Source organism: Halichoerus grypus, chromosome 2 (genome assembly GCF_964656455.1).
Source record: "Halichoerus grypus chromosome 2, mHalGry1.hap1.1, whole genome shotgun sequence".
Taxonomy (NCBI): Eukaryota; Metazoa; Chordata; class Mammalia; order Carnivora; family Phocidae; genus Halichoerus; species Halichoerus grypus.
The window spans coordinates 108,788,092-108,803,087 of record NC_135713.1 but is presented as its reverse complement, the minus strand read 5'-3'; the positions used below and the strand labels follow the sequence as shown (position 1 = coordinate 108,803,087).

General features: G+C 38.4%; 1 protein-coding gene across 9 annotated transcripts in view; it reads right to left on the bottom strand.

Moving 5' to 3' along the window:
* Positions 1-462: 462 nt before the first annotated feature.
* PDE4D (phosphodiesterase 4D) overlaps positions 463-14,996 on the bottom strand; it is a 1,430,886-nt gene continuing 1,416,352 nt past the window's right edge. For all 9 annotated transcript variants that reach the window (XM_078067293.1, XM_078067294.1, XM_078067295.1 and 6 more), the window contains 5 exons: positions 14,503-14,602; positions 7,989-8,143; positions 6,998-7,120; positions 6,328-6,510; positions 463-5,378 (listed from right to left, as the gene is read on the bottom strand). In XM_078067293.1, the coding sequence (XP_077923419.1) occupies positions 4,962-5,378; positions 6,328-6,510; positions 6,998-7,120; positions 7,989-8,143; positions 14,503-14,602 (978 nt within the window). In that variant the 3' untranslated portion in view covers positions 463-4,961. The remainder of the gene's footprint in view (positions 5,379-6,327; positions 6,511-6,997; positions 7,121-7,988; positions 8,144-14,502; positions 14,603-14,996) is intronic.

The following is a 14,996-nucleotide window of genomic DNA, read 5'->3' as shown; positions in this document are numbered from 1 at the left end:
TTGATACCTAAGGACTTCTGCAAGTGGTTTCTCATCTGGACCACCCCTCCCCTCCCCCCCTTCCTCTTCCTATCAACTCTCCCTTCTTGCCTGGTTACCTCTCACTACCCTTCAGCACTCAGTCCCAGATCGCTTTCCTAAGGAAGCCTTCTTCGGCCGTGCAGAAGAGATGAAGTTCGGGCGCCCGCTTAATCACAGCACAGGAGCTTCTTCGTTTGTACTGAGCACTTAATGGTGACCTGCGTTTGGAAGGGTTTAATGCCTGTGTCCCTTGCAGAGTCTGGCTCAGGAAAGCAGAGACTGTCTTGTTCTCTGCTGAATCCTTAGAACCTTAGCAAGGTGAATCGACATAATTTGGTTTTGTTTGATTATGAGTATCAGTACTAACTTATGCCACTATTCTTTCATTTCACTTCGTCCATCTGCATCACTCTTGAAAACCTGGGCTGAATAACCTACAACTTAAAATGAATAATCTTTTATTTGTAAAAGATCGAGTCATAAATAGGCAGAATCAACCCATGCTTTTATTTTCATTGCATATAAAAATTTCATATGAAGGTATTGATGTACAGTACTATCCCCATGGGCTGTAAGAGAGGCTAAGAAACCACTAAAAGAATCATCATCATTTGTAATGCTCACACACAATTTACCACTCTGAAAACATATCCTAAGGAATAAAATTAAAAACAACCAAAATCAGTAAGGATGTTTTTCATAATTATAGTGTCCCCTTTGTACTGTTTAAAACAAAAGTAATCAAATTCCTTTGGGCCAGGGCTGCTAAAATCTACAGTTTGTGTCAAAAAAATAAAATAAAATAACAGGAGGCTCATTTTTTCCTAGAAAAGGATCTCTCGCTAAGTCAAGTGCTCTGAGGGCTGGGCAAGAGTGGGAGGCAGTTTCCATACCACCCAGTGGGAATTTTTCATAACTTTTGAGAGCTGGCCATTATTCCAACTTTAATTTTTTAAAATTCAAAAGCCATAGTAGTTTCGCAGAAACAAATTCTAGAGAATGGTGAATCGTTTTTGTGTGAATTGGCATCATATAAAAACTGTGTTTTATCTAGGATTTACACACATTATGGAAATTTGGTTGATCTTAGTTGAAAAATTCTAGGGTTAAAAAAAAATGACCTTTTCCTATTACATATTCTCGTAGCAGGAAGCTGATGAATAAATGACTGACCAACACATATGGCCTGAAGCTCTAGTTTCAAATCAAGTTCATTTGCCTATGTGCTTAAAAAGCCAAGAAGGCTTTGTTATCATTGGACAAGAACATATTTTCCCAATTAGTGTTTGAAAGTAAAAAAAAAAAAACCCAACAATCAGATGTAACTACCTGAAGTAGCTCCTGAAAGAATCATTATGTATGCAGTGCTGCTTCATGGCAAGAAATACTTAAAAGCTTGTATCTCAGAAGGGTCTCAGAATCTTCCAGCTGAAATCCAATTGGTTCAAAGCTTGGATGTAAAATGCCCAGCCCTAGCCCCCCAACCCATTACCTTACTTTCAAATGCAGCAAAACAGAAGAAAATATTGGTTAAAGTTAAGGCACAGCCCTGGGACCAAAGACCTGCAGCTATGTTTTTTAAATTTATATATCTTTATGTATTTTATAGTTTTCTTGAATCTTCCATAAACAAGCTCTAAGGTGACAAGACTATATTACAGGAGAAAAGAAAATGTACAAGGAGTATGTATACACACCATTCATTCTCTCACCAAGAGTTTCCAAATATATCAACACCATCCCGTCATGGGATGATGTTTTAATAAGAACTGATAATTTACAATTAACATTACAGTATGTACATTACAATAAATACATGGTTGTAAACAGACAAACAAGACTGTATTACAGGTAAGGTCATTTGGTGAGAAAAAAAAATGCATGGCACAAAAAATAAATAATGCATTCAAAAATTATCATAAAGCTTTCTGTAAAATCCATTTCATTCAAGTTTTTTTTCCTTGTCTGCAATTTGTTCTATCTACATTACTTTCTTGTGAATTTTAAGTGATGTAAAAGAAAATTAAAACAGCATTATTGTGTTTAGTAACTTGCAAGCTGAAATGTACTGGTTTTATGCAAACTTGGACATTTTTCCCCATACAGTACCCAGAGATTGCATTTTCTTATGGCATTTTAGGAAATGTAAAGCCACTTGTATAAGGATGTTCTTTTTAAAGCAGTGTATAATTCTGAAGCACACTTTGGCGAAAGAGAAGGAAAGAGAAAGAAGGGAGAGGATAAGCAGATTGTATAGTGCATTAGTCCCTGTCTCTTGGATATTATGTATGCCTTTTCTACAATTTGATTGTCTACCGGTGAGTATCTTCACATGTGACCATTATTAACCAACAAACTGAAACAAAACAAAACAAAAAAACCCCCTCTGTTTTTCAATGCAGTTACAAATCCTTCCAGGTCTGGATTTGTTTGTGATATATTGCTACTTTAATTTTTTTCCTATTAAGATTTTAGGCACTCTGTGGGGGAAATACCAAGCATTAGTGAGAGGAGGGAATGACAATATTTTGGATAAAGGAATAAGCTCTAGATTGTTTGCCTTTTTTTTAGACCTCCATCAAGGACAAATAAAATTAAACAAGTTTCCAAATGTTCTTGCAAAACCACTTGGCTAAACACAGGACTTTATTTGAAAGATTACTGATTTTTTTTCAGGGAGAGGAGAGTGGAAATCTGATAATTAATTGGTTGACTCCTGTTCTGCTCTAAGAACAGATCTGAGCTACATAATTTTTCTATCAAAGTTTCCCCTGTGGATCTCAGGGTTTTAAAATAGGGACTATCTTCAGCTTTGGGTCATTTCCCAGGCTGATGACTTAGTTATTAGTCCCCAGTAGACTCCTTGAGAAATCCCAAATATAAATGTTTTTCAGGGTTACAACTTTTCTTGACAGTTTATTTTCCATTTGGTCAGATAACCTTTTTGGTCTCTATTTCAATTTTTGGATATCAATGTGAAATGATTATTTGGGCTCCAAATTCTTCATAGAGAAGGCAAACACTTTATTAAGAGCTGAAATGGGAAGAAAGCCCAAACTAAGTAAGTACCACAGGATGCCAACTGAAGGTAAATACTGGGAAGTAATCCCAAAAATTGTAATACATTTCTTGGTGCTAAATGCAGCCAAGAGCCATCTCTGTTACTGTGGTAGAATCCTCTTACCCAGCCTAGTGGTTCAGGGTGGCACTGTATTACCAAACCCCTGGTGCCAATGGCATCATCAACTTCTTTCCCTCGGTGCATTTAAAGTTCTCTACAAGACATACTTATGGACCAATGATAACTGAGAAGGCAATTTCTACATCACGTGGCTGTCCAACTAAGGAAGAGTAGTTGCTACGCTTAAAATCCCTTCTCAAGAATATTCCTCATATAGTTCTTAATCCCATGGTGAAATCATGGAAACAAAAGAGCATTAGTTGTAGTGGTGTTTGTTTGTTAATATATTCTGCTAATATTGTTAAAAATCACCTAGCTAGCTGTTAACTTTTCTCTATGAATCAAGAGTAAAAGTTAGTCATTATATATGGCCTTGTGGTCGAAATGAATGGTGACTCTAGCCTGACTACCTGCTTCTCTTCATCAATCAGAATGGTGGTGATATATTTGATAAGACCCCATCTAGTGAACATGGACAGAGGTTCATACACACACTAAAGAATAAAGCAGCACAAGGGGAAAAAGTTTTTCTTACTACAACTGACTGTGAAAACAATAAAAATGAGCATAAAATGTGTGGGTTATTACAAAGACATGCACTTGTGAAATGAGGGTCTATTGACACAGCAAAAAGTTACCAGAAGACACTAAATAGGAAAATATCTAAAAAAGACTGACCATTTTAGCTACTGGGTATTTATATATCTCTTACTTGCTTCAGACAACACCAACTGATGATTGTTTATGAGGCTTAAGACACAGTAGACAGAATGCACATCAAAGTATTACAGAACAAATATTTACTTTGTACACCGTGAAAAAAATGTCAGTGGGAGCAACTCTGAAAAGACTGAAATGAAAGCCAAGTAAATGAAGACCTACAAAAAGGGTTTCCTGCAACATAAAGTTGGGTTTTGTTTTAAAATATGGAAGTCATTGGTATATAAAACAATGAATCACTACAAATTAGTTAATAATTGCTATGAACTCTAAGGTGCAAGTAAAATTCGTAAATTAGATTTATCCAGTGTAGCACAGATTTGTACTGAAAACTTGCAAGTTACTCCTTAGAAAAAAATAACCAGTGGCAGATGAAGTTTTGAACATAGTTTTTTAAATATAATACCTCAATACATTTAATAATAAAAGTAAGCTCTACAAAAAATCTGTTTTACATATCATACAAAATGTAGAGGTCAGTGCAGCTCACTGAACCGCACTGTTCAGTCATGTATCAGGAAGACTTGAAATTAGAAAATTATGCAATTTCTGTGGCTCATCTTCCTCCCGGTAACAGATTCGTGCTGTGTCCTGTTCCTGACACATTTGGTGCTTCATCCATGAATTCACTCTGTCTGTGTAATGCCTTCTTTCTGCTGAAAATATTGCAAACAAATAAAAAGTAAAGAAACCCCAAAGCCTATCAACTCTTGGGCTGCTGGATGAGCCACACTCCCTTGAAAACATTTTAGAGTTGATTTTCTCTGCTCTGTCAGCTCTTACCAAGCTGAAGTCTTGTTAAAATGCTGTTCGTGAAGATGTCCCCCTTGCTCTGATGACACGGAGGTGAAAAACTGGTTACAGTATTCCTGAGCGCCAGACTGCGTAGTCAAGGTCAGTTTTGTTCAACAGACATCCTGGCAGATGACGGTGAGGTGTGACCATGGTTGTGGCATGTGACATGCACTTTGGAAACAATTTTTCTACTTAAATTAAAAAAAAAAAAGAAAAAAGAAAAGGCGTGACATTCTTTGCACTGTTACGTGTCAGGAGAATGATCTTCTATTACACAGGCTTCGGGCTGGCTGTCTTCTTCCTCCCCCACTGTCTCCTCTTCCACCTGCTCATCAAGGGGAATTTCAGTAGACTCCGAGTCTTGAGTACAGAGAGTCTTGGAGTCACTGCAGCTAGTGTCTTCTTCCACCTGACTTCCACTGTCCTTTTCGGTGTCGGACTCGCCATCTTCCTCTAAAGTGAGTTCAAACTGGAACTTCTCGGTTTGACCCTGCCGGCCTTCTTCCTGGTCATCAGGCGCTGGGGAGGGGCTCTGAGGAATTGTGCTCTGGTACCATTCACGATTGTCCTCCAAAGTGTCCAGAATGTCCTGGGCGTCAGGATGCACGAGGTCCGCCCATGTCTCCCAGAGAGGATGAACAATATAGTCTATGAAGCCCACCTAGTTAAAAAAAATTCCGATTTGAGTATAAGACTTGGGACTAAGAAACAATGGAAAAGGTGAACGAGATCCTACAAATGTACCTGATTATGTATCTAATTATATCAATTTATATACATATATATAATTTATGTTAAAATATAAAAAATAAGGGGCGCCTGGGTGGCTCAGTCGTTAAGCGTCTGCCTTCGGCTCAGGTCATGATCCCAGCGTCCTGGGATCGAGCCCCGCATCGGGCTCCCTGCTCCGTGGGAAGCCTGCTTCTCCCTCTCCCACTCCCCCTGCTTGTGTTCCTGCTCTTGCTGTCTCTCTCTCTGTCAAATAAATAAATAAAATCTTTAAAAAAAAATAAAAAAATAAAAATAAAAAATACAACATGGCCCACAAACATAACACTGAACAGAAGACTTCTGGCCTGAGTGTGGTATAATAGTCACTATTTTGGGCAATAGAACATATAAAAGTGTTGTTACTAGCTGGTGAAAATTAGCAAGAACTCTTAGTTCAAGAGTATGTTTATGATGTAAAAAATTTCCCTTTGTTTATATATAAGTAGGGCTTGGGCATTAGACCTGGACTTTATTTTAGAATGGCCAATTTATAGGTGAGTCCAGATAAGTAAAGTCAGACCAGGTACTCTATATGGCTTCATATAACTGAATTCACTTATGAGTTCAGATGGCCCAAAAATCTCTATATATGTGTATACTATATGAATACGGTCATAATGGATAAATATAATGTCATGAGAAATGAATATATGACCATATGAATAAAAATAATAAGAATGAGAGTTTTCTGGCTCATAAACACTAAAGTGAAATTGAGCCTGTCAAAAACAAAGTAATTTTAAAGACCCAATGAAATACTGTGTGATGTGTATACAAAGCGATCAAATGTTCAGGTTGGAGTTGTGTTCTCTCTGCAAACTTTATGCTTAATGCATCACCTGTGACTTTTCCACAGAGGCATTGTGCTTGTCACACATGGGACTGATCTCCATGCCCCGCTCCCTCTCTCGGTCTCCCTGGCGGAAGAACTCCTCCATGATGCGGTCCGTCCACTGGCGGTATAGCTGGAGCGGCTTCGTGGGGTTGCTCAGGTCTGCACAGTGCACCATATTCTGAAGGACCTATTAAAAGAGACACTTTATTCAGCACCTGCTGCTGGTTTTTTTTTTTTTAATAGAAATTCACAGTGGATGAATGTGACACTTAAAAATACATGTAGTGTAAGATTCCTTCCAGACAGCTCAACTATGATGTGTCTGTGTATGGTTCACACTTGTATTAATAGCCCCCAATAATGTCCCTTCCACCGTACCTAAATATCACTTGAAACTGCTTATGTGTGCATGGCTGATCAAATTCAGGGCTGCTTAAGTGGTCGGTTTTGTGGGACATTAGGTTTTTTTTTTTTTTAACGCAAATGCAAATGAAAAAACCAATAGAATTTTATCTGGTTAATTCTCAAGATTAAGAATTTGGTTAAAAAATTCTGCTTAAAATTACTAAAATTATAAGCTGGAAGAAAGGAAACAGAAATCTTATCAAAGTTAGACTCTTAACAAAGTTAGACGTGTGCACACAAACACAGAACAAATTCAAATGATGTTTTACCTGAATCCTGTCAGAATAATTATCAAGAAGAAGAACTCCAGAACTTGTCACTTTCTTAGTTTCAACCATAGTTTTCAAATCAGCCAGTAGGTTCATGTGTTTCGACATGTCCGTTGCAAGCACCTTGAAAGAGCATTTAGTAAGTAACAAAGTCCAGAGGAAAAGTCCCCAGAATTTGCACATGAAAACACTAACGCAGAACGTGAAAGAAATGGAGGCACACTGTGGCATCCAACAGCAGTGAATGGGAATTCCGTGCCACTCCTTCGGGCAGCCTCTTGGGCTTTGCTGTAGGCTGTCTGGAAGCCCAGGTGAACATGTGCAATATACAGAAGGTGAGCACCCAGCAGCCACTTTCGTGGTGAGGAAAGGGGATGAGATCCCATAGGTAAGAAATCAGCACATGTTCTGAAGTTTCTTCTGTTCCTTGGACTAGAAAGTGGTACCTGAACTATGACCAAGTAATTCAACGTTGCTCACAGAATACTTCAGAAAATGGTTAATTTTCTGGTGTTCCAAGACAGGTAATTCCTACCTTTGTAGGTACAAAGCTTAACACAGTAAGTTTCTGATAACCAGAGGCTTTCCTGTGTCTCGTAATTACTGTGAATAATATGCATAAAGAGAAGTCATGGAGGTCTGTAAACAGCACCGTCTACTGACATAAATTTATTTTCCATTTCACAAGTGGAGAAAATCCATTTGAACTAACTGCTTTTGTTAGTCATTTTCCCTGCCTGCCACCAGACTGGAGAAGTTCGAAAATAAAACTAGAATGATGATGACAAGCTGTCACTATTCCGAACTCCAAACCGCTGGAAGGAGAAAACCTACTGGAGAACCTCATTGCACAGCACAGGCAGCTTCCTGAACGTAAGGGGCAGCGTGAAGTTTTGAAACACAGGGTTCCATTTACCTGATACTCATTCTTACTCTTTTAAAAAAAACACTTGTATTACAACTTTCTTTTTTGCTTTTATCAGCTACTTACAATGTCAATGACCATCTTCCTTAATGATTGTCTTTGCTTTTTGGTCAAATTCTGGAAAATATCACAGTTTTCTTCCTGAAGCAACTTAAAGCCCACAGCCAGATGATGGTTCTCCAAGACAGAAGAATCATTGTACATCAAGGCAAGTTCGGAGTCTTGAAAGATAGAAAGGAGATAGAAGATAAGCAAAGCCATTTTTTCTGAGTTTATCTTAGTCTTCATATTCTGAGACAGTTTGGGTTTAAGAAGCAATTTCCCCTCAACATCTCTGTTAGCCTTACCATGACATGACACCACCCAGGAGAGAATACACTAGTTAGTGTAACCGTGGAAAGGAGCACTGGAATCTTGGGAGTGAGTTCTAATGCTACTGCCATGCGACCAGTCATTTCAGCCTATGGTCCTCAGCTGCCTCTTTTCTAAAGTGGAAGAAGAGTTGGGCGGAATGTTCTTGAACCTCCCCTCCAGATGTGCCACATGCAGCTCCATGGGCAGCAGAACATGGCATCATTTCTAACAGCTGAAACACGTCAACAGCATAAGGTGCACGTTCCTGCCAACTGGACCACCTTCCCAACATTTCATAGAATGTAAGGATCCTGTGATTTAGGATTATACTCAAGAACAGTCTGGAACAAATGAACAATATTAGATTTGTTCATCTGCTCTTACTCATTTTTTTCCATAGCACAGCTTCGGAAGTCGAAGTGTTACTCATTTTTTCCATGTTTTTTCCCGAGTATCATGGCCGTCGCTACATACAGATATATAGCCCTTCCCACCTGCATGCTCATGACTTCACAGAGACTGGTGTTCAGCTGCCTACATAACTCCATGGTGAAGATTTTGCTGCTCCCTTATGACTGCCCTGGACCTTTGTATTTTAGGCAGTAAGATCCTGCTCCTTTCCTGGTTCCTGTAAATAGTAGACCAACTCCATAAGGTAGTCATTAAAAAAAATTGGTGCTTTATTCTGTTTCCACTTAGGTCACTGGAAAGACCAAAAGCACATGTATTTGATCTTTTTTCCTGACTAATGCCTGGGAAATAAACATTCATTTCTAAGAAACAAATATGCAATGCTACTCAATGACTATTTTAAAGGAACCAGGAAGGAAAAGAGAGGTTCAAGACATATTTCTATTGTGAAATCCTATGAATTTACCAGGACTATAGAAATAGGAATTTACACATCTAAATTTTTGCTCTCAAACTACAGGAATGGAGATGTTTAGAGTACCAAGGAGTAGGTATGTACGGTCTCTTTTGGGGGGATAAAACAATAGTGTTCACTCATTCATTCAGATAGTATCTGGTCAGGTCTGACTTTCAAATAGTCTCTGAAAGCTTCTAACTGTGAACATTTATCTATAGATGTTAAACATAGAAATAAAAAAATTAACACTATATAGGATCTTAGCCCCTGGTATTTTTGTTTCTACAGTAGAATCCTATTAAATAGATATATATTGGAAAGAAGGCAAATGTTTTCTGACTGGACAAATAATGCCCAATTCAACTTTTACGGTTCTTGTAAGGGAATAAATATGCATATAGATAAGAGGCATTAATGCACCAACCTGACTCAGGCTTACAAAAACCCAGACAGGTTTATATACCTCATGAAGAAAAAAGAAAGAAAATAAGGCTGTGGAGCCTACAGAAGAACAAGGTGAGGATTGTTACTTTAAGGAAGAGGGTGATCTGTGGTATGGATGCTCTAACAACGAGTCTCAATTCTAATCAATGTAAAGATGGCCTTGCACACAGAGGGCAGTCCAAGAGTCCTGACGAAGCCTGCCTTGGAAAGCTGTTGGCTCCTGACATTTACTAAGAATCCAGACTGGCCAGAAAGGTGATGAAAAGATTCCTTACAAGTGGGTCTCCCTTGCCTCTCCAGTTTTGGGGCTGTTAACAAGAAGGTGGTGAAGACCACTGATTTTTAAATGAACATGTAGCAGCATTTAAGCAACTGAATCTCAGGGTAGTCATTTAACTTTCTACTCTTTAGGGCTGAAGGCACGTGGACACATGTAAAGGAGGTAAGATTATGCATCTCCTGAGAAGTTTTTCTCCAAAGACACTACTGCAGCACTTCTACATAGAGTCCTTGAAGGTTCGGCAATCACCAGAAAGTTGCCTTCACACTTTGCTCTAAGGTACAGGAAGGTGGTGGTGGTGGTGGTGGGGGTGAGAAAATAGTTGATAGAACATTTCTGTTGCAACCCGTTCATCCTCAAGGCCCAGTACAAGTTACCTCTTGCATGAAGCCCATCCTGATTACCACAGGCAGAACTGCTCACTTTTTGCTATAAAGTCCTTTATAATTTGTACCACTGATTTGGCCCTGATCACATTCCACCTGACTTGTCATTATCTCTGTTCAAGTCTTAACAATCTCTTCCAAAGACCTCCCAACCCACTTAGAGACTTAAGACCCTATATAAAATGAAAAGTTATTCACGTAATGTGCATGGTTGTCTGGTTTCTCCAGCACTTCTGAACAAAATATTTCTCCTTGAAATAGGGAAGGGAAGTGGTAGTTTTAAGATCTAGTTGCCAAGGACAAAGGATTAAAACTGGGTCACTCCCTCAATTCATTAACGCCCTATGCCGGTAACCTGCCTTATTTTTCTCCATGGGACTAGTCCCATCTGATATTCACGTGTTACAGTTTATTCTCTTCCAGTGGAATGCAAGCTCTTCAAAGCCAGGCCATTACCTCATTCACCCATATATTCCTAATGCCTAGAACGTTGTTTGGCACAGAGTAGGCTCTCAGGATTTTTTTCTTGAATAAAGTATCAATCTCTGTAGTATTTTATATAATCACATTTGATAAAAATGAATTTATCCTTATTATGAAAGTGTTAGATTTATGCAGAAAAATAACATTCTATAAATAATCCACAGATACAGCTATGGAAAGCTTATTTTAAAATGAGACTAGAGAAATAAAACAGCGTGTATACTGGTAGCTAAATACAGCTCCACTTTAATATAGTGAAATGTCTCTGCTCTTGGAAATCAAAGCCATATGCTTTGAACACATGACCAATGTGAGTAAATCTTTTTCCCTAAAATTTACGCACCCTTGCTATAAGCAAAAATTACTTGTTTTCCAAGTAAAATGTAATACTATATATAGTCTGTACTTTTGACGGTACTTTATTGTTTCAGAAAATAATGCCGTGAAGTCAAATGCTTTTGTTATGATAAATACTCTCCAGCATGTTCTATTCAAAACTTTATGATTCCATTTACATTTTATGGGTTTATTTACATGTACTGTCCTTGAAAAAGACTGACGCAGCTCCCCACCCTGGAATTTCAACTTCTTAAAATCCTACTCGGATTCCCCCATTCCCCCAAATCACTTACAAAACTTAACCAACTCTGCCAGTAGAAATGATGTTTCTGTTTCTCAAAACCTCTGGCATGTTTACCAAGAGTGTACGTATCATTAGTATCAAATCATTTGGCGCCTACAAGTGGAACAAATCATGGGAACTGTTGTCACCACTAAGAAGCAGAGGAGTACCTGGACTGGGAAGCAGCCTGGTGAGCTCCAGAGCCCTTCTACCAGAGGTGGTCATGCCACCTCACTGTGCCTCTGGAGTCTCCTTAAAATAGGACAAGTGACCTCCCAACTATGGGTATGTAAATGTGATGATTACAAGTCTTTAGACTTCTCTATTATAAGAAACAGATTCAACCCTTGGCTTTGGACAAGTTGGCAGCACCAGCTCCAAGGTAAGAGTGCTAGTCTGAACCACTGAGGCTCAATCAATCCATGAAAAAAACAGAAAACATACACTTAATGTCTATATATTAAAAAAAAAAGGGGGGGGTTGCTGCAAACTAAAAATAATCACATAATTTTGATAGAGTATTTCAAAAAAGCTATTTATTACAAGTTTACAAGTTATGAGAGAGACTCCTTTATAGAATGCTATGAAGTTCAAACTTACTTGTGTTACTGGTTACTTATTAACCTCTCCTGCGTCCTGAAATAAAATGCTTGCTGGCATGACCCCTAGTCAAAAGCTAACTAAGGCCTTGAATTCTCATAACGATCTGGGGCCCTGATCCACCCTGGGATACTTTCATGTACCAGCTGATGATGCTGATTCATTCTTGCAGGAATAACACAGCCTCCTCACACCCCGCCCTGGAGAAAACATTAGGGATCCAAAGCTGCTTTGGGAACTGTTAACCTCCCAGTGTTGCTGAGGTCTCCGAGAAAGGAGATCATCCCATGATCACTGAATAACAAAGTACTTCCAGAAGTAGGATCAGTTACCCTTCCACCTCAGGCAGGTCATCAGCAAAATGACCTTAAAGAGGCCGCTGTTACTGTATGTATTAGTGTCCCCTAAATCTGTTCATCATCTATCTCAGAGGGTCTCAAACTTTGGAGGGCATCAGACTCATTTGTGGACTGACGCCTTGCTACTTAAATTTCACACTCCATGGGTACCCTAATGCCTGCCAGAGTTCTCCAGTGCCAGCCTAAGCCCATTTGACCTTATTAGGGGGTCTACAAGAGAGAATACCAGAGCCAGTTCTCATTTTTCTTAAAAACATTATCAGAGTACTTGGAAACAGTGACTTTATTATCCACTGTTTTAATCTGTTCTCTAATCTCTTCTTAATTGTAATGCTACAATAAGAGAACAAAAGTACCGTATGGAGTAGAATACAAAGATAACACACCAGTCTTTATTTTGGGTGTTAATTTAAAGAAAAAAATGCATATCTTTTTTTAAAGGCTGACATTAAAACAAAATTTTTATGTCTTTGTAAAATCTTGATATGCATGCATAAGAATCAAAATAATAAATCGGGTCAGGCTAAGGAAAAGTACCAGCGTACAGCACACTGTACTATATGACCTCTCTGCCCTTCACAGAAGGAGAAGCTTAAGCACTTGATACTGTAAACTCAACCTTAAGCACTGATACTGTAAACTCATATAGTTGCATCTGATGTGTATAAATAGCTATGTGTTAATATTTAGTAATGCCTTGATGACTCTTGAAAGCAGCCCAGTATAGGTTCTCATAAGATAGCTGGAACATGAGATTTAGCCTCTCCAATCCTGGGTTAGTAAGTTCATAAACCAAACTTCTAAAATGTACTTGAGTAACCACACCTCTCAGGAAATTCATGACCTTCCCAACCCTCCTACGTATAAAATGAGTCACAGAGGTGCATTTTGTTATAGAGTAGTCCAGAGCCAACTGAGAGATAAAAAATAGATGTAAATAATCTTAAAGATCTGAGTTAAATCTCTCAAAATGAGGCTACATTTAAATTGCCTCTTTAAATCTGGCTACAGCAAAGTATAGGGAATAAAAGGGGAATGAAAAGACGCCACAAAGTTCGACTTCTTTAGTCACAAGAAGGCTGTTAATCCACAATCTCACAGCAAAAAAGGGGCAGATTTTTAATAGATATAAGAAATTCTCTAACAACTTTGCATTTTTTTTTGTATATAAATGTGGATTTATAACATTGATATAGCACGGTGGGAGGAAATTAAATACTACTACATTTAAATCATTTACCAATTAACTTCAAGTATCAAAAGAATAGAAATTTTGTAAAACTGAAACCTCTTTGCAAAGGCATAGCTCAGGTATTGCCTAAACATTCCCTACAGGGGTTTTCTATGAAGCCGTGTGTCAGAGATGCCCCATATTAAACAGTCTCTATCACTCCTCATATGTCCAAATTCAGTGATGCCTTTCTTTTAAATAAAGATGTTATTTATTTGAGAGAGAGAGAGAGAGCAGGCAAGCATGTGCATGAGCAGAGGCTGGGGGTCTGGGGGTGAGAGAGAAGCTGACTCCTCACTGAGCAGGGAGCCTGGGGCTCAATCCCAGGACCCTGTGATCATGACCTGAGCTGAAGGCAGACGCATAACCGACTGAGCCACCCAGGCGTCCCAAGGGTTGACTTCTTATTTGATGAAACGTCATGGGTTCGAGAAAAAATTTAATGGTTGAAAATATTTAAATAAAAGAGAAATCAAAAGAGATAAAAAGTCAAAGAGATGTTCTTACTGCCCTCAACAGAAGATGTAAAAAGGAAAGAACAGAGCTGGGTATGGTGGTGTATGAGGAAAGAGTAATCACAGCCTCTGAAGAGGATGAAATGACAACCTAAATAAAGTGAGGAAGGTCTAACTTTTCCTGTTTTTACTTCAAATTTTAGGGACAATATAACTATCTAAATCTTTCTGCAAACTTTCACTTTTGATTACCCTTGCCTAACATATTATTTCTAGAGAAGTACTGGAATGCATGTTTTTCAAACAACATAAGCCTCATGGGATAGAATGATAATTTTCAGAGCTAGGTTACATTAATACACACTATCAATAAAATGCACATTTACACATCCCAAAAGAACATTATGGCCCTGGAAACATCCCAAGTTTATAAACAAGCTCAGTCATTCTAAAACATACAAAGGAAAAATTTTTCCTGCAAAAACAAACTTCACTCACTTGTATTGATCAGAAACTGATTTGACACACCGGGATGATCTACATCATGTATTGCACTAGCAAAAATTGCTGCAAGAATCTCCAAATCTGTAAACACAGCCTATAAAATCAGACAAGACAGATAACATTATTATTCTGTAATAATATAATGGAAGATATATACAAATGCGAAATTACTTCCTAGAATTTGCTGGAAAACAGAATGAGGCTTCAAAATATTTAATAGCTTATTTTAAAGTATTTAAGATGTTTAAGGATGTCCTGAAAATGTACATAAAATTAATGACATGAGCAATTATATTCTTTCATTCAAACAGGGACTCTCAATCTCAGCAGAATTGACAATTGGGGCCAGATTATTCTGTTGTGGGAGGCTATCCTGTGCTCTGTAGTATCAGGATCCCTGGCCTGAAGCATGAGATGTCAGAAGCATCTATCTCCAAGTTGTGACAGACAACAAGGTCTCCACATATTGTCAAATGTCCCTGGGGGTG